Below are 26,836 nucleotides of genomic sequence, written 5' to 3'. Positions count from 1 at the left end.
TTCTTCCAAGACATTGGTGCAGCTGGCTTCCGGGTTAAGCGGGCGGGTGTTAAGAAGCAAGGTTTGGCAGGTCATGTTTCAGAGGACGCATGACTCGAACTTTGCCTCCCCAGCCTGTTGGGGGGTTGCAGCGATGAGACAGGATCGAAATTAGGGATGGAAAAAAAGTTTGGGGTCATTTAGAAATGTCCTTGTTTTTCAAACCTAGAAGGCCAGCATCCCAGAGTCGCCTCTTCATTGTTGACGTTGAGACTGGTGTTTTGCGGGCACTATTTAATGAAGCTGCCAGTTGAGGACTTGTGAGGCGTCTGTTTCTCAAACTAGACACTCTTATGTACTTGTCATCTTGCTCAGTTGTGCACCAGGACCTCCCACTCCTTTTTCTATTCTGGTTAGAGACAGTTTGCGCTGAACTGTGAAGGGAGTAGTACACAGCGTTGTACGAGATCTTCAGTTTCTTGGCAATTTCTCGCATGGAATAGCTTTCATTTCTCAGAATAAGAATAGACTGACGAGTTTCAGAAGAAAGTTCTTTGTTTCTGGCCACTTTGAGCCTGTAATCGAACCACAAATGCTGATGCTCCAGATACTCAACTAGTTTAAAGAAGGCCAGTTTTATTGCTTCTTTAATCAGAACAACAGTTTTCAGCTGTGCTAACATAATTGCAAAAGGGTTTTTTAATGATCAATTAGCCTTTTAAAATGATCACCTTGGATTAGCTAACACAACGTACCATTGGAACACAGGAGTGATGGTTGCTGATAATGGGCCTCTGTACACCTATGTAGATATTCCATAAAAAAATCTGCTGTTTCTAGCTACAATAGTCATTTACAACATTAACAATGTCTATACTGTATTTCTGATCAATTTGATGTTTTTTTAATGAGCAAAAAAATAGCTTTTCTTTCAAAAACAAGGACATTTGTAAGTGACCTCAAACTTTTGAACGGTAGTGTATATATATGGGGAGTTTGGTCACTTGGCTAAATATACTTCTGCATGGGCTATGTTGACAATATGCTACTGATGGCCTATCCCGACAAAATCCCAGCTAATTGGAGTGGAATGCAAGCCTATTGAGAATTATTAACTTATCTGTTTTATGCAGTACCAATTAATTAATAAACTACCCTGCCATATGCAGAGATGATTATACCAGGGGTTGGCCTTTTAATTCTTAATAGCCTACCATAGTCCTGCTTCCGTTTCCAAAGGACTCTTAAATGGATACTTTGGAATTTTGGCAAAGAGTTCCCCAGAGTCAGACGAGCTCGTGGATACCATTTTTAGGTCTCTGTGTCCATTATGAAGGCAGTAAGAGGTAGTTTCGCGAGCCAATGCTAACTGGCGTTAGCGCAATGACTGGAAGTCTATAGGTATCTGCTAGCATGCCCATAGACTTCCAGTCATTGCGCTAATGCTAGTTAACAAGCTCCACTAGCGCTAGTTATCAACTTTCTTCAAACTGCATGCAGAGACATAAAAATGGTATCCACGAGTTCATCTGACTCAGGGGAAGTCGATAAAGGGAATTGCCAAAATCCCAAAATATCCCTTTAATAATGACAGCAATAAATCTTATTGTAGGCCTAATATAGGCAAAATCTCAATAATATTATAACTTCTCATTTTGTCATTAGGCCTATATTAAAGCGTAGCTGGGGACAGTGCTGCTTATGATATGGGGTTTGATTGTAGCATATTCTCTCTCTGCAATAGGCTACACGCTTCCAAATATTGTGAAATTTGAGCTAAGTAACAAACAGTGTCTGTGTACATGTTGCCCTCGTGTGGTCAGTGCTGGTGATGCGCATTATACAGTAGGACAGTGAAGTCATGGAGCTGCATTGGTATTCAGGAATGATGTGGGGCTCTGACCCTCAATGCCCCCCCTCCTCCTCTAGCTCAGTGATCTCCTGCTCTAATTCTTTGATAGGCCCTCAACCCGCTTCCTCTCTGCTGCTTTCCGCTTCACCTCAATGAGCCCAGCATGGCTACTCTCCATGGAGCACACCAGAGCAGACCTGCATACTGTGTAATATCTTTCATTCTCTGTTTTGCTGAGAGCTCTAGTTCTCCTGGATTATATCCTGCACTTCTGTTTCCATCTTCCCCATGAGTCTTCATCCCTGCATATCTATTACACAATAGACAATGGGACATGTCAGTGTTATCCTAGGTCATGCATGCAGCAGCTCATGATTAGTGATAGTTTAACTCTCCTTTAACAGTATAAGAGTTTTCCCATGATACATACCTAGGTGTATGTCTGTTCATACAACCAGACACACACAAACACACACACGCACTCACAATGCCCTTTCATGCCCTTTATTGCCTCGTAACAATCACTTCTGTCATCATGAAGTACTTTGAGAGACTAGTGAAGGATCATATCACCTTCACCCTACCTGATACCCTAGATCCATTCCAATTTGCTTACTGCCCCAATAGGTCCACAGACGAAGCAATCGCCATCACACTACACACTGCCCTATCCCATCTGGACAAGAGAATGCTGTTCATTGATTACAGCTCAGCATTTAACACCATAGTACCCTCCAAACTCGTCATTAGGCTCGAGACCCTGGGTCTCGATCCCGCCCTGTGCAACTGGGTCCTTGACTTTCTGACGCCCCAAGGTGGTGAGGGTAGGAAACAACATCCCCCCCCCCCCCCGATCCTCAACACTGGGGCCCCACAAGGGTGCGTTCTCATCCCTCTGCTGTACTCCTTGTTCACCCATGACTGCGTGGCCATGCACGCCTCCAACTCAATCATCAAGTTTGCAGACGACACTACAGTGGTAGGCATGATTACCAACAACGACGAGACGGCCTACAGGAAGGAGGTGAGGGCCCTTGGAGTGTGGTGTCAGGAAAATAACCTCTCACTCAACGTCAACAAAACAAAGCAGATGATCGTGAACACTGCCTGTTCACCCCGCTATCATCCAAAAGGCGAGGTCAGTACAGGTGCATCAAAGCTGGGACCGAGAGACTGAAAAACATCAATCTCAAGGCCATCAGACTGTTAAACAGCCATCACTAACATTGAGTGGCTGCTGCCAACATACAGACTCAAATCTCTGGCCATTTAATAAGGTATCACTAGTCACTTTAAATAACGCCACTTTAATAATGTCTACATATCCTACATTACTCATCTCATATGTATATACTGTATTCTATACCATCTACTGCATCTTGCCTATGCCGCACAGCCATCGCTCATCCATATATTTATATGTACATATTCTTATTCATCCCTTTACATTTGTGTGTATAAGGTAATGGTTGTGAATTTGTTAGATTACTTGTTAGATATTACTGCACTGTTGGAACTAGAAGCACAAGCATTTCGCTACACTCACATTAACATCTGCTAACCATGTGTATGTGACCAATAAAATTTGATTTAATTTGATTTCACACACACACACACACACACACACACACACACACACACACACACACACACACACACACACACACACACACACACACACACACACACACACACACACCCATACCTGAACATGCTCACACAAACACATTAACATTGATGTAAGGACATCAGTATTTCAGTAATGTAAAGACGGTTTAGTGTAATTTCAGAGGAATTTCCACTTAAACTATCCCTTGCTGTTTTAAGTATTATTCATGATCTCAAGTTCAAACTTGCCAAATGGTTAAGTAACAGTAAAGAGAGCTGCCAGACAGACCCAGATTTGACAGTTTCCCTCTATGCCATAAGTTCTTCATGCAATTCCAGACAAAATATATTCATTTATTGAAAATAAATAAATATTTTATTTGAAATTAAATGCAGATTTCAAATCTTGTTTCAAATGTTTTTAATTCAATTACAATGACCTTGGACACCAGTGGTTTCCATTGATGGGTCATTCCTCCTGGGACATGGCTGAAGACTGGGGTTTGGCTTGAAAACATTGAATTTGTTTATTTGCTGCGTTACATAGAAATTAGTAAAGCTTTATCTAGGTAGATTACATCCATTGACAGTAAATAAGTCACATCACAGCCCAAAGATTTTTTGGAAGAGGACCGAGGTGCAGTACTCAACACGATAACCGCTATAGCCGCCAGAGGGCGCCATTGTCCCATACACATGGGCAGTCTTTTGAATAAAATGCAACCATTTGAAGATGGATATGGATAAATATAATAGTTTACTGTCCTTTACTTATCTATAACATTTTCCGATAAAATATCTGTCGCAATGAGCAATGAACATGGAAATGTAAATCATGTCTCTTAATTTTTGCCCCTCAGTACACTAGGTGGCGGTACATAAATATTTCTGGCTCTTCTCAATAATTGATCAACCTTTGTTTTGGGTCAAAGTTGAAATGCTCCAGCTTCCTGGTTTCGGCGGCAATGTGTGCTAGTCTGGACGTTTTTGTGTCGAAAAGATAGTAAAGTACTAAGATATAATAGCACCGCAATGGTGAGTGTTGATATGGTTGGTTATAATAAAATTGCCAAGATCTTTTGAATAGAAAAACGGATTAGCAGTTGAGTTGGGTGCCTTTTTCAAGCCAGCTAACGTTATCCCATTCATTCATTGCAGTGAATGAACAGCATATAAAGTCATGTTGCAGATTGAAATCTAATATGCGTTTCATTGCATGATGATATACGTCTGTTCTTCCCTACACATGGGTCTGAACGTTCTATTAAAGTATTATCCATAACAATAATCCAACCTTCCCGTTGCTGTATGTGTAGAGTTTACCTCTGAACCCCAAGCCCTTCCTGAACGGCCTGACAGGCAAGCCGGTGATGGTGAAGCTGAAGTGGGGGATGGAGTACAAGGGCTACCTAGTGTCTGTGGACAGCTACATGAACATGCAGGTGAGGGAGCACACCTGGACACCGGTGCTTTTAGCAACGTGGGTGTATTTACATACGCTAGCGTTGCTTTCAATTCTATTGGATTGCACAAAAACAGTCCGTGGGAAGCCAGAAGTTAAAAACAATTTCAGTTTACAGTGCTGGTGGGCAGGACGATTGGTCATTATGACGGAATTTGAGACAATATCTAAATGAATGTATTATTAAACAGATTTTCCAAACGTGGGTCTGTTGTAGATCTACTTTCTCTCTGCTTATCTCATGTCAAAATATAAGTCCCCCACAAGTTATTCATTTTTTGTCCACGTATGCTGCATGAGCAAGACTTGTATTTTGCACTAACCTGGACAGTGTGTGTGTGTGGCTTGTGCAGATTAATGCCAATGTAAATTTGTCATGTTTTTGTCATTGGTTTCGACAGTTGGCGAACACAGAAGAGTATGTGGATGGAGCGTTGTCTGGTCACCTTGGAGAAGTACTTGTTAGGTAAATAAGAGCCCTGTTCTGGATTGATTCTCTACAATGTTGCCTTCTGCCTCTTGTCCTTCGCTCCTGAGGTGATCAAGATTGGCAATGACTGCGTTCATGAAATACCTACCTCTCTTAGAGCAGGGACCTGGGGTGTATTCATTAGTGTAGACTTTATCAACAGAAAGTGTTTTGCAACAAAATCAAGTTTCATATTGAACAAGTTCAGGAAAGTCCCACTTATAATACCCAGTTCAAGAAAGCGATGAGGGAGGGAAGGAAGTATTTGTTGAAATCAGATATTTTCTGCAATAGAATGCAACTCTATATTCTGATTTATTGGTTGAACTGCAAGTCAACCCTTTAATGAGTACCAGTAGAAATGTATTCTCCCTGGACTTCTGTGTCCAGCATACTTCTGGTGTGACTGATGCAGATGTTTGATAGTGGCTGTTCTCAGTGTAATTCTCTTCGATCTAAAGTGCGTATTCTCTATCCACAGGTGCAATAATGTTTTATATATTAGAGGAGTGGAGGAAGAAGAGGAGGACGGAGAAATGAAAGAATGATGGCGAGGATGAGACTTACAACTGACGATCTGGATGAGTGTTGTTTGAATCTTTGTTTTTTCATTTTCACTATGTGGAAAATTGACTCTTGGGATGCAAGTTAGTTTTATATGTGTGAAACTTTCAAGAATTATTACTGTAGAAAAAAAATAAAATGTTTATTGTACCCATTCCTAAACCTGCTGTCTGGTGGTATTATTACAGGTTTGTGAGGGAGGTGATTGATGTGGTGTCTCAGCCTTATTAACAAACACTACACATTGAACAGAGCCTGTCAATCAATGTACAGTATTCCTCATTTCCAAAGCCCCGCCCAGGATTTGGCTCCTGCACTTTGAACACCTGTTGACCACATATTTACTTTTCCCAAACCTCTAGAAAGTGACAGCGAGGCGACATAGAAATAGAGGTGACTCACAAAAGTAATTCAACATTTTTAAGTTTAATTTCGACTATTTCAAAATGTCCAACAAACTTTTGGTAAAGAACGCGAAACAGGTGGTTTTAATTTGCAATAACAATGAGAAGTTCCTGACTAAGGATGGGATGCAAAAGCTGTGTGTGATTGAGAACAGTAGTTTGGTTATCGGGAGGTAAGTCGAAACATTGTATCACTAATGTCCGATATAGGGCTGCAGATTGCAACATTGTTTAATGTTCAGTGGTTTGGCTACTAGTTAATGTTTGTTACAATTTGGTTAGAACGAGTTGACTGCGGCTGTCAAACGTCGCAGACTACGGATTGCCCTAACGTGCTCTGAAAGTAAAATACAATTTTGGCTAAACCAAATGTTATTCCACCGCAAACTATTGATTAAAAGAGCTGTGTATTGTTCGTGCAGCGACGGTCTGATAAAGGATATTGGACCAGCGAGTACCATTGATTTCCAATATGCAGGGGTCTCGTTTGATAAAGTCATCGATGCAACTGGCATGTGTGTCGTTCCAGGCAAGTATCAGTGCAATACACCACCCTGGACAACAGGGGGCGGTAGATCTGTGTGCGCACAGGTGTAAACATGGTTTGTGCTATCTGGGATCCTTAATCCTAACCATAACCCTTTCCTAATCCTAAATTTAACCCATACCATTTTAAATGGCAACTTCAATGGGGTAGGGACGTCCCAAGGATACTGGACAGCAAGGGCCATGTAAACATGCAACCTTGGCCACGTTTATTTGTCGAACGGTGCAGATAGAATTTCCATGAATAGGGCCGACGTTATTCCGTATTCTACATGTCAGAGCACAGGAGGTTGGCACATTAATTGGGGAGGACAGGCTCGTGGTAATGGCTGGAGCGGAATCAGTGGAATGGTATCAAATACATCATACACATGGTTTACAGGTGTTTGATGCTGTTCCATTTGCTCTGTTCTGGCCATTATTATGAGCCGTTCCCCCCTTCCGCAGCCTCCTGTGTGTCAGAGAGCCATGTTTGCTCTACGTAGCGTATTTTAATTTGAATGTTCCTAAACGTTAGGTTCTGCTGAATGCACCCCTGTTCTATTGATACAAATATTTGAATCATTGATATAGTGTTCTATCATGTAGAGAATTAGGTTTTACAGAAATGCAGATGTGCTCTTTGATTATTGCGTTTCAGGATTGGTTGATGCACACACCCACCCAGTATGGGCTGGAGACAGGGTGCATGAATTTGCCATGAAGGTAAATATGACTTCCATGGGTCCTGTCCCCTCTGCCTCAACAGCTTGTAATCTGACTCACCTTTTAGAGTAAAAGTAAAGGTTTATATAGCGTTTACACAAGCAGCCCAAATCTGATCTTTTTTTCACAAATTGGTCTTTTTACCAATCGCATCAGATCGTTTCACATGATCTTTTTCAGAGCTGATCTGATTTTTCAAAAGACCAATTAGTGAAAAAATATCAGAATTGGGCTGCCTGTCAAAACACAGCCTAGGTAATGTTGTGTGTGCCTACAGTTGGCTGGTGCCACTTACATGGATGTGCACCGTGCTGGAGGAGGGATCCACTTCACAGTGGAGCACACCCGGGCTGCTCTTGCCTCCACCCTACTGGCCTCTCTGACAGGCAGGCTGGGTCGGATGCAGCGGGCAGGCACCACCCTGGTGGAGTGTAAGAGTGGCTACGGCCTGGAGCTGCAGACAGAGCTGAAGATGCTGGAGGTCATCGAGACGGCCAGACGTACCCTGCCAATCAATATATCGTCTACCTACTGTGGAGCACACGCTGTCCCTAAGTACTGAACACACACTCTCTACACCAGTGGTACTAGGACCACAGGGGGTAGTTGGCCTATCCACAGGGGGTAGTTGGCCCCTCCACAGGGGGTAGTTGGCCCCTCCACAGGGGGTAGTTGGCCCCTCCACAGGGGGTAGTTGGCCCCTCCACAGGGGGTAGTTGGCCCCTCCACAGGGGGTAGTTGGCCCCTCCACAGGGGGTAGTTGGCCCCTCCACAGGGGGTAGTTGGCCCATCCACAGGGGGTAGTTGGCCCATCCACAGGGGGTAGTTGGCCTATCCACAGGGGGTAGTTGACAAGACTCATGACACCATAGACTTGCTGGTAAAATGCACATGAGGTGGTACTTCAGAGGTACTCTGGGCAGAGCAGAATTCAGTTGGTGGTACAGTAACCGAAAAAGTTTGGTAACCACTGCACTACACCATGTTGAACACTCCTCATCCTGAACAGACACCTCACTTCCACCCCGTCATGACCTGTTGAGGTCATGTATTACACCCACACCCATACAGCTAACCCTACTGACTTTCGTCCTCACTAGGTGTTATTAAATACCCACCCTTTCTGACTCTTTCCCAGGGGTAAGACTGTTGCCGAGGCGACAACAGACATCCTTCAGGTCCAGTTGCCGCGGCTGCGTGAGCGTATGTCAGCGGGGGCCCTGAGGGTGGACAACATAGATGTGTTCTGTGAGCAGGGTGTTTTTGACCTGTCCTCCACGCGCTCCATCCTGCAGGCTGGCCTGGACATGGGCCTCAACATCAACTTCCACGGAGACGAGCTGCACCCCATGAACTCTGCACAGGTACGCATCATCAACCTGCGCCTCTCTACTGTCATTGTGGTAACAACAGCTGGTTTACTACCTGTACGTATTATTTAAGTGTCTATGGTACTGTCCATCTCACTTAACCGTGTATGTGTATGTGTATATGTGTGTGTGTGTGTGTGTTTTTCTCACTGGTGGTGCTAGCTGGGGGCAGAGCTTGGTGCCTTGGCTATCAGTCACCTGGAGGAGGTGACAGATGAGGGTATTGCTGCCATGGCGACAGCTAAGACCGCCGCCGTCCTGCTCCCAACCACCGCTTACATCCTGCGGTTACCCCAGCCACGGGCCCGAGACATGCTGGAGGCTGGGGTCATTGTTGCCCTGGGCAGTGACTTCAACCCTAATGCCTACTGTTGCTCTATGGTGGGTACCAGAGGACGGGGGGGGGGGGGGGGGGGATGGAGGGGGCTGTGGGGGTAAGTTCAATGAGTTAGTGAGAGAAGAAGGTAAAAAGCATATTCCTCTATATAGCGATCCCTCTGTCATCATCTATTTATCCCTCTCTGTCTATCCCAGCCGGTGGTGATGCACCTGGCGTGTGTCAACATGAGGATGTCCATGCCCGAAGCTCTGGCCGCCGCCACCATCAACGCAGCCTACGCCCTGGGCCGCTCTCACACGCACGGCTCCCTGGAGGTCAACAAACACGGCGACCTGCTGGTCCTCAAGGCATCACGGTAAAGTTGCTGTCAATAAATACTACTATATTGTAAGAGCTGGCTTCATTTAGTGGTCAGACACCACAGTGTATGTACCAGTTGACCGTTAAGTCATCTAGCTGCTGAAAGGTTATCTTATAATTGTGGTGAGGACTGTGTATGTCGTTGTCTAAAATGTAGTAGCAGTGTGAATGGAACCCATTGGTTTGTGTGAGTGAGACTACCTAAGGTTGTGCTGATGGTGTGAGGAAGACTGCCAAAGGTTGTGTTGATTGTGTGTGTGTGTGTGTGGGACTGACAGTGTTGTGTTGATGGTGTTGTCCGGCAGGTGGGAGCATCTCATCTACCAGTTAGGAGGACACCAGGAACTGATCCGCTACGTTGTCATCAGGGGCAACGTCGTCTACAACAACGACAAAACCATGGACTTCTAACTCCAAAATTGGTTTGGAATAATTGTTCTTCCCCCAGACATAGTCTCACACGGCCCTTAGCCCCGTGGCCTTGTGGACAGGGCTGTGTGTCTCTAGAAATGGACACAGCTCACAGTCATGGTTTTGTAAATAGACAGTTAATATTAACCAGATATTCAATGTCAGTGGGGTATGTGGAAACATTTGAGTATGGGCTTTGAACCATTGGAGAAACAATCTCCAAATTACTGTAGAGTTGGGTAGGGTTCATATCCAGTAACTGTTTGTTAAAAATAATGTGATTTAAATGTTTTTCTTACCATAAACAAAAGTCTGCATTCTTGCGCTGTCATTTTTTTGCCCTGTTTTAGGTTGGAGACCTTCTGACCCTTGGTTCCTCTCGTTCTTGCTCTGTTAATCTTTCACCCTTCAGCTCTACACCCCTCCCCTTCCTGTCTCATTGCTGAGGTTGTAGGAGAGTTAGTAAAGCTAACACAGGCGAGGTGAGTGAATCATTAGTGAGGAAGCTCAGCCTGTAGAACACGGTACCATCTGCCAGCTCAACTGATCAAGCATACCAGTAGTGTTGCAAGGGGACTGTGCTCAGTATGATCCAGTAGCCTGTCTGAGGGTAAGAGAAAGCAGAGAGACTGCTTTTGTAACCTTTGTAGGTTTTGAGGACTGGGAGCTGGATGGGAATCATCGTAGTTTGTTTAACCATTGGCGTGTGGTAGACAAGGGAGTCCGCCAAGTTGAACATTGAGATAAACTCTTGTCTAACATATATATTTTTTTACATGTTTGTGTTAAATATATGAAGAGATACCATAGGATCCTGGGTTCCAGCCCTGTGTGTGACACTGGAGAATGGTTACACGAGTGCTAAAGAGGTGCTGCCACTCAAAGATGGTATGGGAAAAAAATCTCCAGAAAAAAGTGGACACTTAGTATTTAAACGGAGAGTTGCCTTTAGTTAAAAACTAAGTGTCCACTTTTTTTCGGGAGATTTTCTTCATAACCACTGCTCTGAAGTTGCAGGCCCCCCCAGGAGTTAACCACCCCCGCTTATTGCTCCAACCATCTTTGTGTGGCAGCCACTCCCCTTGACTCAGAGTCGCAATAGGCAACCATGAGCCAGAGCCAGCAACTGGGTTCAAACCTACAACCCTGTACTTATGGGGCAAGAGCCTTACACCAGATCCACAGACTCCTTCACACTCCCCTCTGTATGTTTGACATGGAGAATTGTTGAAACGTATATAAAAGCACAAGAGATGAGGTTTGAACCCATAACTTCTAGGTAGGAGGCAGAGATTTAAGTACCGAGCCACTGACTGCTTCATATTTCTGCCTCTACTCTTTGTGTAACGGATAATCAATGAGGCTATGTGTTCTATGGAAAAGAATGAATGACGTGGAAGGTGTTTTTCACAACACGCTAGCGAAGTGGAACTGACCTTCCACGGAGTTCCATAGAACACACAGCCTCATTTATACGCATAGAGCCACGAGTTGATCATCCCTTTTATTATACCAGGGCTATAATTTAAAACATTTGCTGCTACGACATCCACTGAAGTCTAAATCTTTGATATTGAGTTGCAGAACTTGACTCAAGTGTAAGAGTTAAGTTTTGAACTCACAACCACAATGGTGCAATGTAACCCGAGCCAGACTCCTTCACACTTTTCTTGCACCTCTTTGTATGTTTGACATTAAGAGTTGCAGAAATCCATGATGATGATAGTTCACACCTGTAACAGTACTAGATGATAGTTCACACCTGTAACAGTACTAGATGATAGTTCACTCCTGTAACAGTACTAGATGATAGTTCACCCCTGTAACAGTACTAGATGATGATGATAGTTCACTCCTGTAACAGTACTAGATGATGATGATGATGATGATGATGATAGTTCACTCCTGTAACAGTACTAGATGATGAGAGTTCACTCCGGTAACAGTACTAGATGATGAGAGTTCACTCCTGTAACAGTACTGGATGATAGTTCACACCTGTAACAGTACTAGATGATAGTTCACACCTGTAACAGTACTAGATGATGATGATAGTTCACACCTGTAACAGTACTAGATGATGATGATAGTTCACACCTGTAACAGTACTAGATGATGAGAGTTCACACCTGTAACAGTACAAGATGATGAGAGTTCACACCTGTAACAGTACTAGATGATGAGTTCACACCTGTAACAGTACTATATTTACATTTGACATTTTAGTCATTTAGCAGACGCTCTTATCCAGAGCGACTTACAGTAGTGAATGCATACATTTCATAAAACATTTTTTTTGTACTGGCCCCCAGTGGGAATCGAACCAACAACTCTGGCGTTGCACACACCATGCTGTACCAACTGAGCCACAGATGATGATGATGATAGTTCACACCTGTAACAGTACTAGATGAGAGTTCACTCCTGTAACAGTACTAGATGAGAGTTCACTCCTGTAACAGTACTAGATGATGATGATGATAGTTCACACCTGTAACAGTACTAGATGATGGTTCACACCTGTAACAGTACTAGATGATGATGATAGTTCACACCTGTAACAGTACTAGATGATGATAGTTCACATCTGTAACAGTACTAGATGATGGTTCACACCTGTAACAGTACTAGATGATGATGATGATGATAGTTCACACCTGTAACAGTACTAGATGATGATAGTTCACACCTGTAACAGTACTAGATGATGATAGTTCACACCTGTAACAGTACTAGATGATGATAGTTCACACTTGTAACAGTACTAGATGATGGTTCACACCTGTGACAGTACTAGATGATGATGGTTCACACCTGTAACAGTACTAGATGATGATGATAGTTCACACCTGTAACAGTACTAGATGATAGTTCACACCTGTAACAGTACTAGATGATAGTTCACACCTGTAACAGTACTAGACGATAGTTCACTCCTGTAACAGTACTAGATGATAGTTCACTCCTGTAACAGTACTAGATAATGATGATGATGATGATAGTTCACTTCTGTAACAGTACTAGATGAGAGTTCACTTCTGTAACAGTACTAGATGAGAGTTCACTCCTGTAACAGTACTGGATGATAGTTCACACCTGTAACAGTACTAGATGATAGTTCACACCTGTAACAGTACTAGATGATAGTTCACACCTGTAACAGTACTAGATGATAGTTCACACCTGTAACAGTACTAGATGATAGTTCACACCTGTAACAGTACTAGATGATGATGATAGTTCACACCTGTAACAGTACTAGATGATGATAGTTCACACCTGTAACAGTACAAGATGAGAGTTCACACCTGTAACAGTACTAGATGATGAGAGTTCACTCCTGTAACAGTACTAGATGATGGTTCACACCTGTGACAGTACTAGATGATGATGATAGTTCACACCTGTAACAGTACTAGATGATACAGTTCACACCTGTTTAGTACAGTTTAGCTAGACGCTCTTATCCAGAGCGACTTACAGTAGTGAATGCATACATTTCACACATTTTTTTTTTTTGTACTGGCCCCCCGTGGGAATCGAACCCACAACTCTGGCGTTGCACACACCATGCTGTTCCAACTGAGCCACAGATGATGATGATGATGATGATGATGATGATGATAGTTCACAACTGTAACAGTACTAGATGATGATGATGGTTCACACCTGTAACAGTACTAGATGATGGTTCACACCTGTAACAGTACTAGATGATGATGATGATGATGATAGTTCACTCCTGTAACAGTACTAGATGATGATGATGGTTCACACCTGTAACAGTACTAGATGATAGTTTACTCCTGTAACAGTACTAGATGATAGTTCACACCTGTAACAGTACTAGATGACGATGATAGTTCACACCTGTAACAGTACTAGATGATGGTTCACACCTGTAACAGTACTAGATGATGATGACGATAGTTCACTCCTGTAACAGTACAAGATGATAGTTCACTCCTGTAACAGTACTAGATGATAGTTCACTCCTGTAACAGTACTAGATGATGATAGTTCACTCCTGTAACAGTACTAGATGATGATGCTGATGATGATGATAATAGTTCACACCTGTAACAGTACTAGATGATGATAGTTCACTCCTGTAACAGTACTAGATGATGATAGTTCACACCTGTAACAGTACTAGATGATATAGTTCACTCCTGTAACAGTACTAGATGATGATAGTTCACACCTGTAACAGTACAAGAGGGAGAGTTCATTCCACCTCAATTGAAGATGATGCTTTAGTAAACAGAATTGGAATTTGAACTGAAGAAAAAATGGCCAGCATTTTGACAGAATAAGCTTAACTTTTATTGAACACATCTCAGTAACACTGGTTTTACAAGAATAAATCCATACAATATAAATGTAATCGAACCTCTCTTTCCCATTACTCTATTTTGTGTTCAAGGCATTCTATTATGGATGACTGAGGGGTGTCCCTATTCCCATACACACAATCCAACCCCCCCTTCCTCACCCACCCTTAGTCCCCCCATAACTGAACTAGGGCCAGGATTCAATCCGACTGCGGGTTGTCGACAATTCAGCTTTTTTAAAGGGAATTTCTGATTGAGCTATATGTAGCATTTGGGTCCTTCCACAAAATAACATTTTGGGCAGTGTAAATTGGTCAAAACAAACTATTAATTTCACATAAGCGGTTAAATAAAAAAATTACTAGGTGTCTTTAAAAAAAACAGGGTTGAGGTTTTAATCTGAAATCAGCCATAAATCCACTTGTGACAATGGGAATGGACACTTGTTGAGTGCAACAGGGAGGAGAGAATGAATGCAAGCTTCACAAAACTATTGGCTAGAAATGTTTTAACAAATCCAATCTATGGGTAACAGGGATGACGCGTTATAATCAACTCAGTTTAACCACAAAACACCAGAAAATTGCCAAAAAGAGTAGAACCAGCTCACCTGCTTTTATACTGATTTGACATTTTGTTTTGAAAATAACTTCTTAAAGGAATAGTTTCACCATTATAAATAAATATGAGTTCAGTTTTACGTAACAGGGTTGGCCTTAAAATGAGGGACAGACAAATTAAATTGCATGAAATGAATAACCTTCAGAAAAGACTCAAAGCAACAACATAACATAACATAACCAGTTCAACTCTTTACAGTAGAATTTCAATGGGGGTGAAATTAGTTGAAATCTTCCCAGAAGTCAGAAAAACATAACGAGGGACAATGTCAAAATGCTGATTGTTGGCACTTTATTTGTGGAATAACCCATTTACCGTGCATTGTGGACAAACCGCGGTCGGATTGAATCCCGGCCAAGAACACTGATTATAATGATCATTAAAAAACAATATTGCCTTCATGCACAAAATGATACAAGGGTGTGTAAATATAAACACTAAATAAAAAGCTGTTTTGTGGCGGGTGTGTGTGTCTTTTTAGAGTATAATTTTGTACACAAGTAATGGGTCTCAAACTCTGTGTGTGTGTGTGTGTTCTAAGCTTCGTACTTCTTCCCGGATCGGTGGATCTGCTGGTACAAAGTCATGGAGAAGGCCATACCCAGGAGCTGCAGACAGGAAGTCACATCAATCACACTGCAACAACATTACATGTACATCTGTATGTCTTCCTGTATGCACACGCACACACATCTTACCTGTATGACCAGAACACACATGGCAATGGTTCCCAGCAGGTGTTTATTGTCATCCAGCCATTCCTCCACCTTCTCATAGCAACCCTGACAAGAGAGAAACATATAATCTTGAGAAGTGAAAAAGGACACTCCTACACATGCAGATACACATGGATACACACACACACACTCCCTGATGAGAGGGAGAAGATCAGACACACACTCCCTGATGGGAGGGAGAAGATCAGACACACACTCCCTGATGGGAGGGAGAAGATCAGACACACACTCCCTGATGGGAGGGAGAAGATCAGACACACACTCCCTGATGGGAGGGAGAAGATCAGACACACACTCCCTGATGGGAGGGAGAAGATCAGACACACACTCCCTGATGGGAGGGAGAAGATCAGACACACACTCCCTGATGGGAGGGAGAAGATCAGACACACACTCCCTGATGAGAGGGAGAAGATCAGACACACACTCCCTGATGAGAGGGAGAAGATCAGACACACACTCCCTGATGGGAGGGAGAAGATCAGACACACACTCCCTGATGGGAGGGAGAAGATCAGACACACACTCCCTGATGAGAGGGAGAAGATCAGACACACACTCCCTGATGGGAGGGAGAAGATCAGACACACACTCCCTGATGAGAGGGAGAAGATCAGACACACACTCCCTGATGAGAGGGAGAAGATCAGACACACACTCCCTGATGAGAGGGAGAAGATCAGACACACACTCCCTGATGAGAGGGAGAAGATCAGACACACACTCCCTGATGAGAGGGAGAAGATCAGACACACACTCCCTGATGGGAGGGAGAAGATCAGACACACACTCCCTGATGGGAGGGAGAAGATCAGACACACACTCCCTGATGGGAGGGAGAAGATCAGACACACACTCCCTGATGGGAGGGAGAAGATCAGACACACACTCCCTGATGGGAGGGAGAAGATCAGACACACACTCCCTGATGAGAGGGAGAAGATCAGACACACACTCCCTGATGGGAGGGAGAAGATCAGACACACACTCCCTGATGGGAGGGAGAAGATCAGACACACACTCCCTGATGGGAGGGAGAAGATCAGACACACACTCCCTGATGAGAGGGAGAAGATCAGACACACACTCCCTGATGAGAGGGAGAAGATCAGACATTTTTAAACAAACACAAACTGACCTGTGTCCAGAACTGGTTGGTGGCATTGCGCCCACAGTCCTGGTAGATCTCCTGGCAGCAGTGGTCAGGAACCACCTTCTCCTGCAGGGCAGTGTGCCAGTCTGTGTACCCATTCACCCCACAACAATGCCACTGACAGGGAGAGAGAGGAGACAGGGTTATATACTGCTCAAAAAAATAAAGGGAACACTTATACAACACATCCTAGATCCGAATGAAAGAAATAATCTTATTAAATACTTTTTTCTTTACATAGTTGAATGTGCTGACAACAAAATCACACAAAAATAATCAATGGAAATCCAATTTATCAACCCATGGAGGTCTGGATTTGGAGTCACACTCAAAATTAAAGTGGAAAAACCACACTACAGGCTGATCCAACTTTGATGTAATGTCCTTAAAACAAGTCAAAATGAGGCTCAGTAGTGTGTGTGGCCTCCATGTGCCTGTATGACCTCCCTACAACGCCTGGGCATGCTCCTGATGAGGTGGTGGATGGTCTCCTGAGGGATCTCCTCCCAGACCTGGACTAAAGCATCCGCCAACTCCTGGACAGTCTGTGGTGCAACGTGGCGTTGGTGGATGGAGCGAGACATGATGTCCCAGACGTGCTCAATTGGATTCAGGTCTGGGGAACGGGCGGGCCAGTCCATAGCATCAATGCCTTCCTCTTGCAGGAACTGCTGACACACTCCAGCCACATGAGGTCTAGCATTGTCTTGCATTAGGAGGAACCCAGGGCCAACCGCCCGCTGGCTCACAAGGGGTCTGAGGATCTCATCTAGGTACCTAATGGCAGTCAGGCTACCTCTGGCGAGCACATGGAGGGCTGTGCGGCCCCCCAAAGAATTGCCACCCCACACCATGACTGACCCACCGCCAAACCGGTCATGCTGGAGGATGTTGCAGGCAGCAGAACGTTCTCCACGGCGTCTCCAGACTCTGTCACGTCTGTCACGTGCTCAGTGTGAACCTGCTTTCATCTGTGAAGAGCACAGGGCGCCAGTGGCGAATTTGCCAATCTTGGTGTTCTCTGGCAAATGCCAAACGTCCTGCACGGTGTTGGGCTGTAAGCACAACCCCCACCTGTGGACGTCGGGCCCTCATACCACCCTCATGGAGTCTGTTTCTGACCGTTTGAGCAGACACATGCACATTTGTGGCCTGCTGGAGGTCATTTTGCAGGGCTCTGGCAGTGCTTCTCCTGCTCCTCCTTGCACAAAGGCGGAGGTAGCGGTCCTGCTGCTGGGTTGTTGCCCTCCTACGGCCTCCTCCACGTCTCCTGATGTACTGGCCTGTCTCCTGGTAGCGCCTCCATGCTCTGGACACTACGCTGACAGACACAGCAAACCTTCTTGCCACAGCTCGCATTGATGTGCCATCCTGGATGAGCTGCACTACCTGAGCCACTTGTGTGGGTTGTAGACTCCGTCTCTTGCTACCACTAGAGTGAAAGCACCGCCAGCAGTCAAAAGTGACCAAAACATCAGCCAGGAAGCATAGGAACTGAGAAGTGGTCTGTGGTCCCCACCTGCAGAACCACTCCTTTATTGGGGGTCTTGCTAATTGCCTATAATTTCCACCTGTTCTCTATTCCATTTGCATAACAGCATGTGAAATGTATTGTCAATCAGTGTTGCTTCCTAAGTGGACAGTTTGATTTCACAGAAGTGTGGTTGACTTGGAGTTACATTGTGTTGTTTAAGTGTTCCCTTTATTTTTTTGAGCAGTGTATATTGCACCTCTCCCCTGATGGAATGCTACGCTATTAGTGTGGCGTTGTATGGTAGATCATTAGTAGTTAGGTACCGTACCTCTGTCTGTATGGTGTTCCAGGGGTTGTATGGTAGATCATTAGTAGTTAGGTACCGTACCTCTGTCTGTATGGTGTTCCAGGGGTTGTATGGTAGATCATTAGTAGTTAGGTACCGTACTCTGTCTGTATGGTGTTCCAGGGGTTGTATGGTAGATCATTAGTAGTTAGGTACCGTACCTCTTGTCTGTATGGTGTTCCAGGGGTTGTATGGTAGATCATTAGTAGTTAGGTACCGTACCTCTGTCTGTATGGTGTTCCAGGGGTTGTATGGTAGATCATTAGTAGTTAGGTACCGTACCTGTCTGTATGGTGTTCCAGGGGTTGTATGGTAGATCATTAGTAGTTAGGTACCGTACCTCTGTCTGTCTGGTGTTCCAGGGGTTGTATGGTAGATCATTAGTAGTTAGGTACCGTACCTCTGTCTGTATGGTGTTCCAGGGGTTGTATGGTAGATCATTAGTAGTTAGGTACCGTACCTCTGTCTGTATGGTGTTCCAGGGGTTGTATGGTAGATCATTAGTAGTTAGGTACCGTACCTCTGTCTGTATGGTGTTCCAGGCGGTTGTATGGTAGATCATTAGTAGTTAGGTACCGTACCTCTGTCTGTATGGTGTTCCAGGCGTTGCCGAGGCCAGCGTTGTTGTTAGTGCTGTACAGAGTAAGTCCCTCTTTCAGGTCCTGTCTGGCGTTCTCACTCACCTGCACACACAGTGGATCATGAGAAATGTAGGCAGAGGCACAGAGCACTATGGGAACAGGAACCATAGGTGGAAGGATAACCAGGGGTTGAATTGACAGGTGGCTTCTATGGGAGTCTTACATTGTCTGTGTATACGAAGAACAGGATGAGTAGGATCAGCTCCGCCAACAGAATCACCAACAACGTGATGAAAAACTACAGGGAACATGAGAGAAGAGAGAGGCAGGTGAGGTTGCCAATGTGCCAAGCAATGTAGTGTGGTGCATCGTGGTTAGTGTAGTTCACTCACACTCAGCAGCAGACACTTGTTCTCCTTGATGGCACCCAGGCAACCCAGGAAGCCTGTAACCATGATGACAGCACCCAGGGTGATGATGAGGTTGGCAGCAGAGATGGAGGGGAAGGATGGTGATAGGGTGGCAAAGCTGCCCTGGGACACAGACAACCACACCCCCACACCCAACAAACCACAGCCCCCCAACTGAGAGGCAGAATAAAATATAAATACATGATTGTCATTACTCGAATCATTATTATACCTTTAGTATACTATGATTTAATAATAAAATAGAACGCAGAATCAGAAGATCAATTTGTTTGAAAATGATGTGTGCAGTGAGTTTGTTCACCCACCCAGAATAGCAGGTTGAAGAGGAACAGCATGTATTTGACACAGCAGAGGCAGCCGCGAGCCATGGTCAAGCTGTGACGATCTGCAAATAAAAGGGCAGTGATTATTATGCAAAACTTTTGTGAAGAATTTGTACGTTTTCTCCCTTGCAAATGATCAGCAATCGACTACAATGCAAATGTGACTGAATATCTATATTACTTCAAACACTGCTCGAACTTGTTCCTTTATGTTGTTACAACCGAGTGTATTTCCATAGGTACTAGTAAATAGTAATACTGCACTCACCTCACTTGCGAAACTCTTGTAATTCCTCAAAAAAAACACCAGTGCTGCGTTAACAAAGTAAACAAATCACAACTCGCAGGTATAGAAAGGTTGGTTGTTTAGCAACAAAACCAACGCTTGCACAACTATGGGGCAAAACACACGGGGTTGGCTTTACATTGCTGACAACATGTAAACTGTATTTCGAATTCAATGTTTATTAAAAACAGAAATACATGTGCACAATGAGCACTTGTTGTCTCTCAAATACATCGTTACAGTTGTTGATTAGCTTGCGAATTTGGGCCATATTAGCATTGCCATGAAATCAGTCAAAACAAGACATGGTATCAAGAACATGCCACATGCCACTTGTCATTCTGGCCATCCAGAATCACAACACACTGACTTCTGCCCCCCATAGAAACGTGCACATTGTTTTCGTGACATTTCCAGCTAACCCATCTATTAAAACGTCATGTTCTTTTTGCTCGTCCCTTTAAAAAAAAAAAAAAACTTGGTTGATCTCTTGAGGGATTACAACAGACTAGGGCCTACATTTTCCCAGGTGAATGTACAGTTGACACAAAGATTATAAACTCCTATCCATCTGTTTGACATTTACCTGTGATAATACTACCACACTGAAATTCTTAAACTGAACCACAAGAGGGCAGCGTTTGCTCAAGAATGAAAGTGACTGGAGTCCTAAGGACGAAAGCAACGTTTAAATCATTGTGTAGGCTATTCAGTTCACTCCTGATATAAAAGTACTTGTGAACGTCGTATTTACGAGCACAGAGCCAAAACCTCCAGTTAGCCCCGGAGAAATAACAGAAAATGCATTTGAAAAACTAAAGAACATAATGAACAATGTTTTGATTTAGTCACTTATTTCCTGGGAAAGTGATGCCCTCTTGGGGTTGTGTTGAGGCTATTTGAACATGTAAACTGTTCTCATAATTCAGAATGATTAAATGTAATTTCTCTCTCTCTGAATAATTTTACCACTTAGATAAGGAATTAGATGATGCCGTCGAGCTTTCAGCGGAGGGACCTGTAAAACAAAGCACACACACAACTCTTTCATGTAGGCCTATTGTTGTTCTATGTAGTAGTAGTTATGTTCTTCTGGAAATTATTTCCCCAGCCAATAACAGTGTGGTGGGCTCTGACACACACACAAAGAGCGAGAGATAAATCTACCATCACTTTTAGGCCAACTACAGAATAATAAATCACAGATTGTACTCCCCCTTCATCTTTTTTCTACATCGCCACCACAGGAAGTGACATTTGGTGAGGATCGAGAAAGAAGCATTGTTGCTCGCTCTAGAATGTGTTATGTTAGTGTTTGAATCTGATAGTGTTATGATGTAAATTCTGTTCAAAGAAAATGTCAACATTGTTTAGCACCCAGGTCCAATGGTTTTGGCTACACCTCTGATTTAATTTGTTGACGTTGTAAACAGATAACGTTGGTCGTGCGTGAATCTAACATAATTTACAAGCATATATTCTCATAAAAGTTTTAGAAAATTACGGACTGGATTGATACCCAAGACTGCTGGGATGATTTTAGACTTGTCCTAAACAGCATGGCCGGAGTATCCAGACCAAAGAGATTATTCCGTACCGTAACTGTACCAGCTCGAGTTCAGCTCATCCTCATTTCAACCATCTCCTGACTACTGCGACCGACCTCTATCCGGTTTTCCAGCGTAGAATCCGCGATAACGCAAAAGTTAAATCCGACTGTATTCTTTTTGTAGGCTATATTTAAACTTTCCTGCTGTCGTCGATGAATCATACGCGAAGTATTTTATCTCAGAAGGGCGGAAACTGGTCTGGTGGCGGGGAGGAATTATGTTACCGAATGGAACTGCAACGAGAGTATAGGACGTCCTGGGAGATGCTGGATTTATTTGATCGAGGTAAAGACAATTTCAAGATGGATATTCGCCTGTAGTTTTCCTTACGTCCGCCAACAGTAGTTAGGGACCGTGAACATAGTGACAAATCTCATTTTTCACAATAGCTCTTTAATTTTAACCATTACTCCTAAAAATATATATAATAAAAAACAACAACATTACTGCTGAAACTTTCAAAACTGGTTGTAGCTAACCCGATGGCATAGACACACATTGCACACACTTTTTTTGTTGATTAACATCTCGCACTATTTTAAATTATTTATTTACATTTTTGAATTTCAATAGCTCTTTGGCCATATGACCTACTGACTTCAAACAAGGTTCAGCAAGTACACTCAGTGGCCCTACACAGTGCACACCGTTTAGTTTGTCAATATTCATCTCACACGTTTTTACATACATTTTTCAAACTTTCTAATTTCAATAGCTCCTTGGTCATGTGACCTACTGACTTCAAACAAGGTTCAGAATGTACACTCAGTGGCCCTACACAGTGCACACCCTTTAGTTTGTCCATTTTAATCTGACACGTTTTTACATTCATTTTTCAAACTTTCACATTTCAATAGCTCCTTGGTCATGTGACAGAGCCAGCAGACTTCAAACAAGGTTCAGAATGTCCACTGACTACCCTTACAGTGGGGGGGAAAAAGTATATGATCCCCTGCTGTCTATAATTTTAATGGTAGGTTTATATGAACAGTGAGAGACAGAATAACAACAACAAAAAATCCAGAAAAACGCATGTCAAAAATGTTATAAAATTATTAGCATTTTAATGAGGGAAATAAGTATTTGACCCCTCTGCAAAACATGACTTAGTACTTGGTGGCAAAACCCTTGTTGGCAATCACAGAGGTCAGACGTTTCTTGTAGTTGGCCACCAGGTTTGCACACATCTCAGGAGGGATTTTGTCCCACTCCTCTTTGCAGATCTTCTCCAAGTCATTAAGGTTTCGAGGCTGACGTTTGGCAACTCGAACCTTCAGCTCCCTCCACAGATTTTCTATGGGATTAAGGTCTGGAGACTGGCTAGGCCACTCCAGGACCTTAATGTGCTTCTTCTTGAGCCACTCCTTTGTTGCATTGTCCGTGTGTTTTGGGTCATTGTCATGCTGGAATACCCATCCACGACCCATTTTAAATGCCCTGGCTGAGGGAAGGAGGTTCTCACCCAAGATTTGAAGGTACATGGCCCCGTCCATCGTCCCTTTGATGCGGTGAAGTTGTCCTGTCCCCTTAGCAGAAAAACACCCCCAAAGCATAATGTTTCCATCTCCATGTTTGACGGTGGGGATGGTGTTCTTGGGGTCATAGGCAGCATTCCTCCTCCTCCAAACACAGCGAGTTGAGTTGATGCCAAAGAGCTCCATTTTGGTCTCATCTGACCACAACACTTTCACCCAGTTGTCCTCTGAATCATTCAGATGTTCATTGGCAAACTTCCGACGGGCATGTATATGTGCCTTCTTGAGCAGGGGGACCTTGCGGGCGCTGCAGGATTTCAGTCCTTCACAGCGTAGTGTGTTTCCAATTGTTTTCTTGGTGACTATGGTCCCAGCTGCCTTGAGATCATTGACAAGATCCTCCCGTGTAGTTCTGGGCTGATTCCTCACCGTTCTCATGATCATTGCAACCCCACGAGGTGAGATCTTGCATGGAGCCCCAGGCCGAGGGATATTGACAGTTCTTTTGTGTTTCTTCCAATTGCGAATAATCGCACCACCTGTTGTCACCTTCTCACCAAGCTGCTTGGCGTTGGTCTTGTAGCCCATTCCAGCCTTGTGTAGGTCTACAATCTTGTCCCTGACATCCTTGGAGAGCTCTTTGGTATTGGCCATGGTGGAGAGTTTGCAATCTGATTGATTGATTGCTTCTGTGGACATGTGTCTTTTTTACAGGTAACAAGCTGCGGTTAGGAGCACTCCCTTTAAGAGTGTGCTCCTAATCTCAGCTTGTTACCTGTATAAAAGACACCTGGGAGCCAGAAATCTTTCTGATTGAGAGGGGGTCAAATACTTATTTCCCTCATTAAAATGCAAATCAATTTATAACATTTTTGACATGCGTTTTCTGGATATTTTTGTTGTTATTCTGTCTCTCACTGTTCAAATAAACCTACCATTAAAATTATAGACTGATCCTTTCTTTATCAGTGGGCAAACATACAAAATCAGCAGGGGATCAAATACTTTTTTCCCCCACTGTATATAGTCAGCGGACTATAGTTATTCCATTGTACTGGATCTAATACATACTAGCATTTTTCATATATTCATAAGTGTAATACTTTTTTATGACATACTGTGAAAAACTCTCTTGGCTGCTGGCTCTGTCACTTTCAGACATGCATAGAGCAGACTGAAAGGGGAAGGGTAGCTCTTGACATGAACCACAGGGGTTCTCTGTAAAGAGAGAGTAATCCAAAAGGCACAGACACACCCCTTGACTTTCAATTGGCACCCTTGACCTGTATGTATTCTCTCCTGATTGGTCTCCGTGGTGCTTAGTCAATGGGAACTCCGTTGCCGGCCCCATCATAAAGTTTTTACACAGTCTAGCAGTCTAAAGTGCCAGAGGTATGAGGACAGACATCCTCCTTTGTATTCATGGGAACAAATATTTCCTAACACTTTGGATCCTATTCTTGGACAGTTAGAAGACACAATGCGTCAATGCCCCCAAAAAAATACAAATTACTGTACATGAGTAACCTATCTTGTGGGTCTGTGGCTGTTTGGGCCAACTCAATTCTACCGCTGACTAGTCTCTCATGTCCCTATGAACGGGGACACTGGGCAATAGTTTTTAATCCAAACCAGCCCTTTTTTACTGGAGTACACTAACCCCTAATTGGGGCTGTTTTCTTGACACATAGTAGCAGTTTACCAGATAAGAAGTCAAGAAGATCAAAAAGTAGATAGTTGTAAGGGTGTATTACGTCCTGTGCTGGCCCCATTGTCATATCCCTTCTGGATCCTGAGTGGTAAAATCACAGCTGAAAAATGCCTCTATGTATCTGTATACTGTATGTGGGAATGTCTTATCCTATGTCCTACATGTAGTGTTGGTACAAGGAATATTCCTCAACTGCATATATCGTCAATTGTATTATGTTCAACATTTTCAGATATTATTTTGACAAACACACTTTAACACACTTTGGTGCTTCCAATTCATTCTCTATAGTTATAGATTTGGTGGACACTGTCATCTGTCATCTGTCATCTGTCCGGATCTTTATGATATGACTTTCTTTAAGCACGTACTGATGAAACTGTCACTTCATATTTTTTTCTTAAAGTCTACAAACGCTCTACATGTATTCACTCTGTGATAGGGTTGGATCATATATGCTACTTTTATTATTCTCCTGTAAATGGTTCAGTGCCTATAATTTAGGCTGTGTATAGAATGGGGCATAAAGGAACTTACCTCTACTAGATTATAGTGATAAGGAAATCAGCATACAGTTTTGACCTGTGTATTCATTTGCCTATAACTAATCAGAATTCCATTATGTTTACGTTAAAAAGGAGAATACTTCAAAATGAGAAGATCCTGCCATGGAGAAGACGACTGGGTGGACATAAAGTGGAAAGGAGGGGAAATAACTCACACCATGCAGCAGGACAGCTTCAGCTGCGGGGTCTTTGTAATGCAGGTTTGATTGTTATTTTTTCAACAATTAATGGCTAGCTGTTATGTGGCAATTATGTAAAGAATTCTATTTTATTTTTTGGTGAAGATGGCCAAGGAAGTTGCACAGAACTTCCCCGACATCCCCTCCCAAATTGATATAGAACCTTGACAAAAACACATGGAGCAACTGTGAAAAGAAATGGCTGAGGATATACTAAAAATGTCTGGTATGACATTTAATGACAAGTAAATGTAAATTCTTTATTTATATGTAGTTGTGTGGGACAGCCATATGTTCAGTTCATGCCTATGATTTCAGAGTTCAACAAAGCCAACAGCTGCTTCATGTGTGCCACTGATAAAGAACCTGGATGTGGCCCAAAGACTGACTGGGTTAGTAACTTTATCTAACATGTTTAGAATCTTGTGACGGCATGTAAGACAATTTATGATATAACACAATGGATGGCTAATTCGTCATACTGCATTGATATTTGATATTATTTATAACGTGTTACGTTTTGTTTTAGATTGAATGTTTTGCATGCCAACGGTGGTTCCATGTGCTGTAACTAGAAATGAAGACAAAAGAGTTCAGAGTGAAGAACACAAACAGGAAGTGCAGTCTTTGTTGTTGAAAATGTCTGCTATACCCCATCCACACTGAAGAGGCTCTGAAATGTACATCAACCAGGGATAAAAAGAAAGTTAACACTGTGAAATGTTTTGTACTTATTTAAAGTAAAGTGTCTGTTGACATGTTGGAAAAGTTTAAAGGTCTACAATTTCTGTTTAATTTGCCAATATTCGATTTTTATTAATTGATTTACTGGCCACCATTACTGTGGTTACATGTTCAGTATATGTATTGACCAGCAAACCCACTGCAGCCTACCTCACTAGCTCACTCTCCATCCCTGCTTTGGACAATTAATAACAT

General features: G+C 43.2%; 3 protein-coding genes and 1 long non-coding RNA gene across 7 annotated transcripts; 3 read left to right on the top strand and 1 right to left on the bottom strand.

Moving 5' to 3' along the window:
• Positions 1-39: 39 nt before the first annotated feature.
• On the bottom strand, positions 40-22,300 carry LOC106609467 (tetraspanin-9-like). 4 transcript variants are annotated; one of them, XR_014392933.1, is made up of 10 exons: positions 21,954-22,300; positions 21,326-21,374; positions 20,053-20,132; positions 19,709-19,900; positions 19,540-19,614; positions 19,317-19,418; positions 16,901-17,032; positions 15,724-15,807; positions 15,489-15,633; positions 40-50 (listed from the first exon to the last, which is right to left on the bottom strand). XR_014392933.1 is itself a non-coding variant. In XM_045722089.2 (9 exons), exons 3-9 carry the CDS (start codon positions 20,113-20,115, stop codon positions 15,562-15,564), a joined length of 720 nt encoding a protein of 239 aa, XP_045578045.1. In that variant the 5' UTR covers positions 20,116-20,132; positions 21,326-21,374; positions 21,954-22,299; the 3' UTR covers positions 14,373-15,561. The 4 variants fall into 4 exon arrangements, 3 of the variants coding, with proteins under 3 accessions (XP_045578045.1, XP_045578046.1, XP_045578047.1); XM_045722089.2 differs by lacking the exon at positions 40-50 and having other exon boundaries at positions 14,373-15,633; positions 21,954-22,299; XM_045722090.2 differs by lacking the exons at positions 40-50; positions 21,326-21,374 and having other exon boundaries at positions 14,373-15,633; positions 21,954-22,241.
• LOC106609479 (small nuclear ribonucleoprotein F) lies at positions 4,359-6,096 on the top strand. Its single transcript, XM_014208352.1, has 4 exons — positions 4,359-4,474; positions 4,756-4,881; positions 5,303-5,367; positions 5,852-6,096. Exons 1-4 carry the CDS (start codon positions 4,472-4,474, stop codon positions 5,916-5,918), a joined length of 261 nt encoding a protein of 86 aa, XP_014063827.1. The 5' UTR covers positions 4,359-4,471; the 3' UTR covers positions 5,919-6,096.
• Positions 6,271-10,390, top strand: amdhd1 (amidohydrolase domain containing 1). The gene is made up of 8 exons (XM_014208304.3): positions 6,271-6,511; positions 6,761-6,867; positions 7,525-7,589; positions 7,867-8,144; positions 8,728-8,953; positions 9,122-9,340; positions 9,494-9,654; positions 9,965-10,390. The coding sequence occupies exons 1-8, from the start codon at positions 6,381-6,383 to the stop codon at positions 10,068-10,070; spliced, it is 1,293 nt and encodes a 430-aa protein (XP_014063779.2). The 5' UTR covers positions 6,271-6,380; the 3' UTR covers positions 10,071-10,390.
• Positions 22,113-26,618, top strand: LOC106609480 (uncharacterized). Its single transcript, XR_001329699.3, has 4 exons — positions 22,113-22,251; positions 25,791-25,918; positions 26,216-26,289; positions 26,427-26,618. It is a non-coding gene; the product is annotated as an uncharacterized LOC106609480 (long non-coding RNA).
• Positions 26,619-26,836: the final 218 nt, after the last annotated feature.

Source organism: Salmo salar, chromosome 07 (genome assembly GCF_965601325.2).
Source record: "Salmo salar chromosome 07, fSalSal1, whole genome shotgun sequence".
In the NCBI taxonomy this organism is placed as follows: Eukaryota; Metazoa; Chordata; class Actinopteri; order Salmoniformes; family Salmonidae; genus Salmo; species Salmo salar.
The sequence above is the reverse complement of the archived record's forward strand: the minus strand, read 5'-3'. Positions and strand labels throughout refer to the sequence as shown.

Coding starts and splice junctions, on each gene's coding strand:
- amdhd1 (XM_014208304.3), top strand. CDS start 6,381: ATGTCCAACAAACTTTTGGTAAAGAACGCGAAACAGGTGGTTTTAATT. Junction 9,341..9,493: donor ATGCCTACTGTTGCTCTATG/GTGGGTACCAGA, acceptor TGTCTATCCCAG/CCGGTGGTGATGCACCTGGC. Junction 9,655..9,964: donor CTGGTCCTCAAGGCATCACG/GTAAAGTTGCTG, acceptor GTTGTCCGGCAG/GTGGGAGCATCTCATCTACC.
- LOC106609467 (XM_045722089.2), bottom strand. CDS start 20,115: ATGGCTCGCGGCTGCCTCTGCTGTGTCAAATACATGCTGTTCCTCTTC. Junction 19,615..19,708: donor ACAAGTGTCTGCTGCTGAGT/GTGAGTGAACTA, acceptor TGTTCCCTGTAG/TTTTTCATCACGTTGTTGGT. Junction 15,808..16,900: donor CCAACCAGTTCTGGACACAG/GTCAGTTTGTGT, acceptor CTCTCTTGTCAG/GGTTGCTATGAGAAGGTGGA.
- LOC106609479 (XM_014208352.1), top strand. Junction 4,882..5,302: donor ACAGCTACATGAACATGCAG/GTGAGGGAGCAC, acceptor TGGTTTCGACAG/TTGGCGAACACAGAAGAGTA. Junction 5,368..5,851: donor CTTGGAGAAGTACTTGTTAG/GTAAATAAGAGC, acceptor CTCTATCCACAG/GTGCAATAATGTTTTATATA.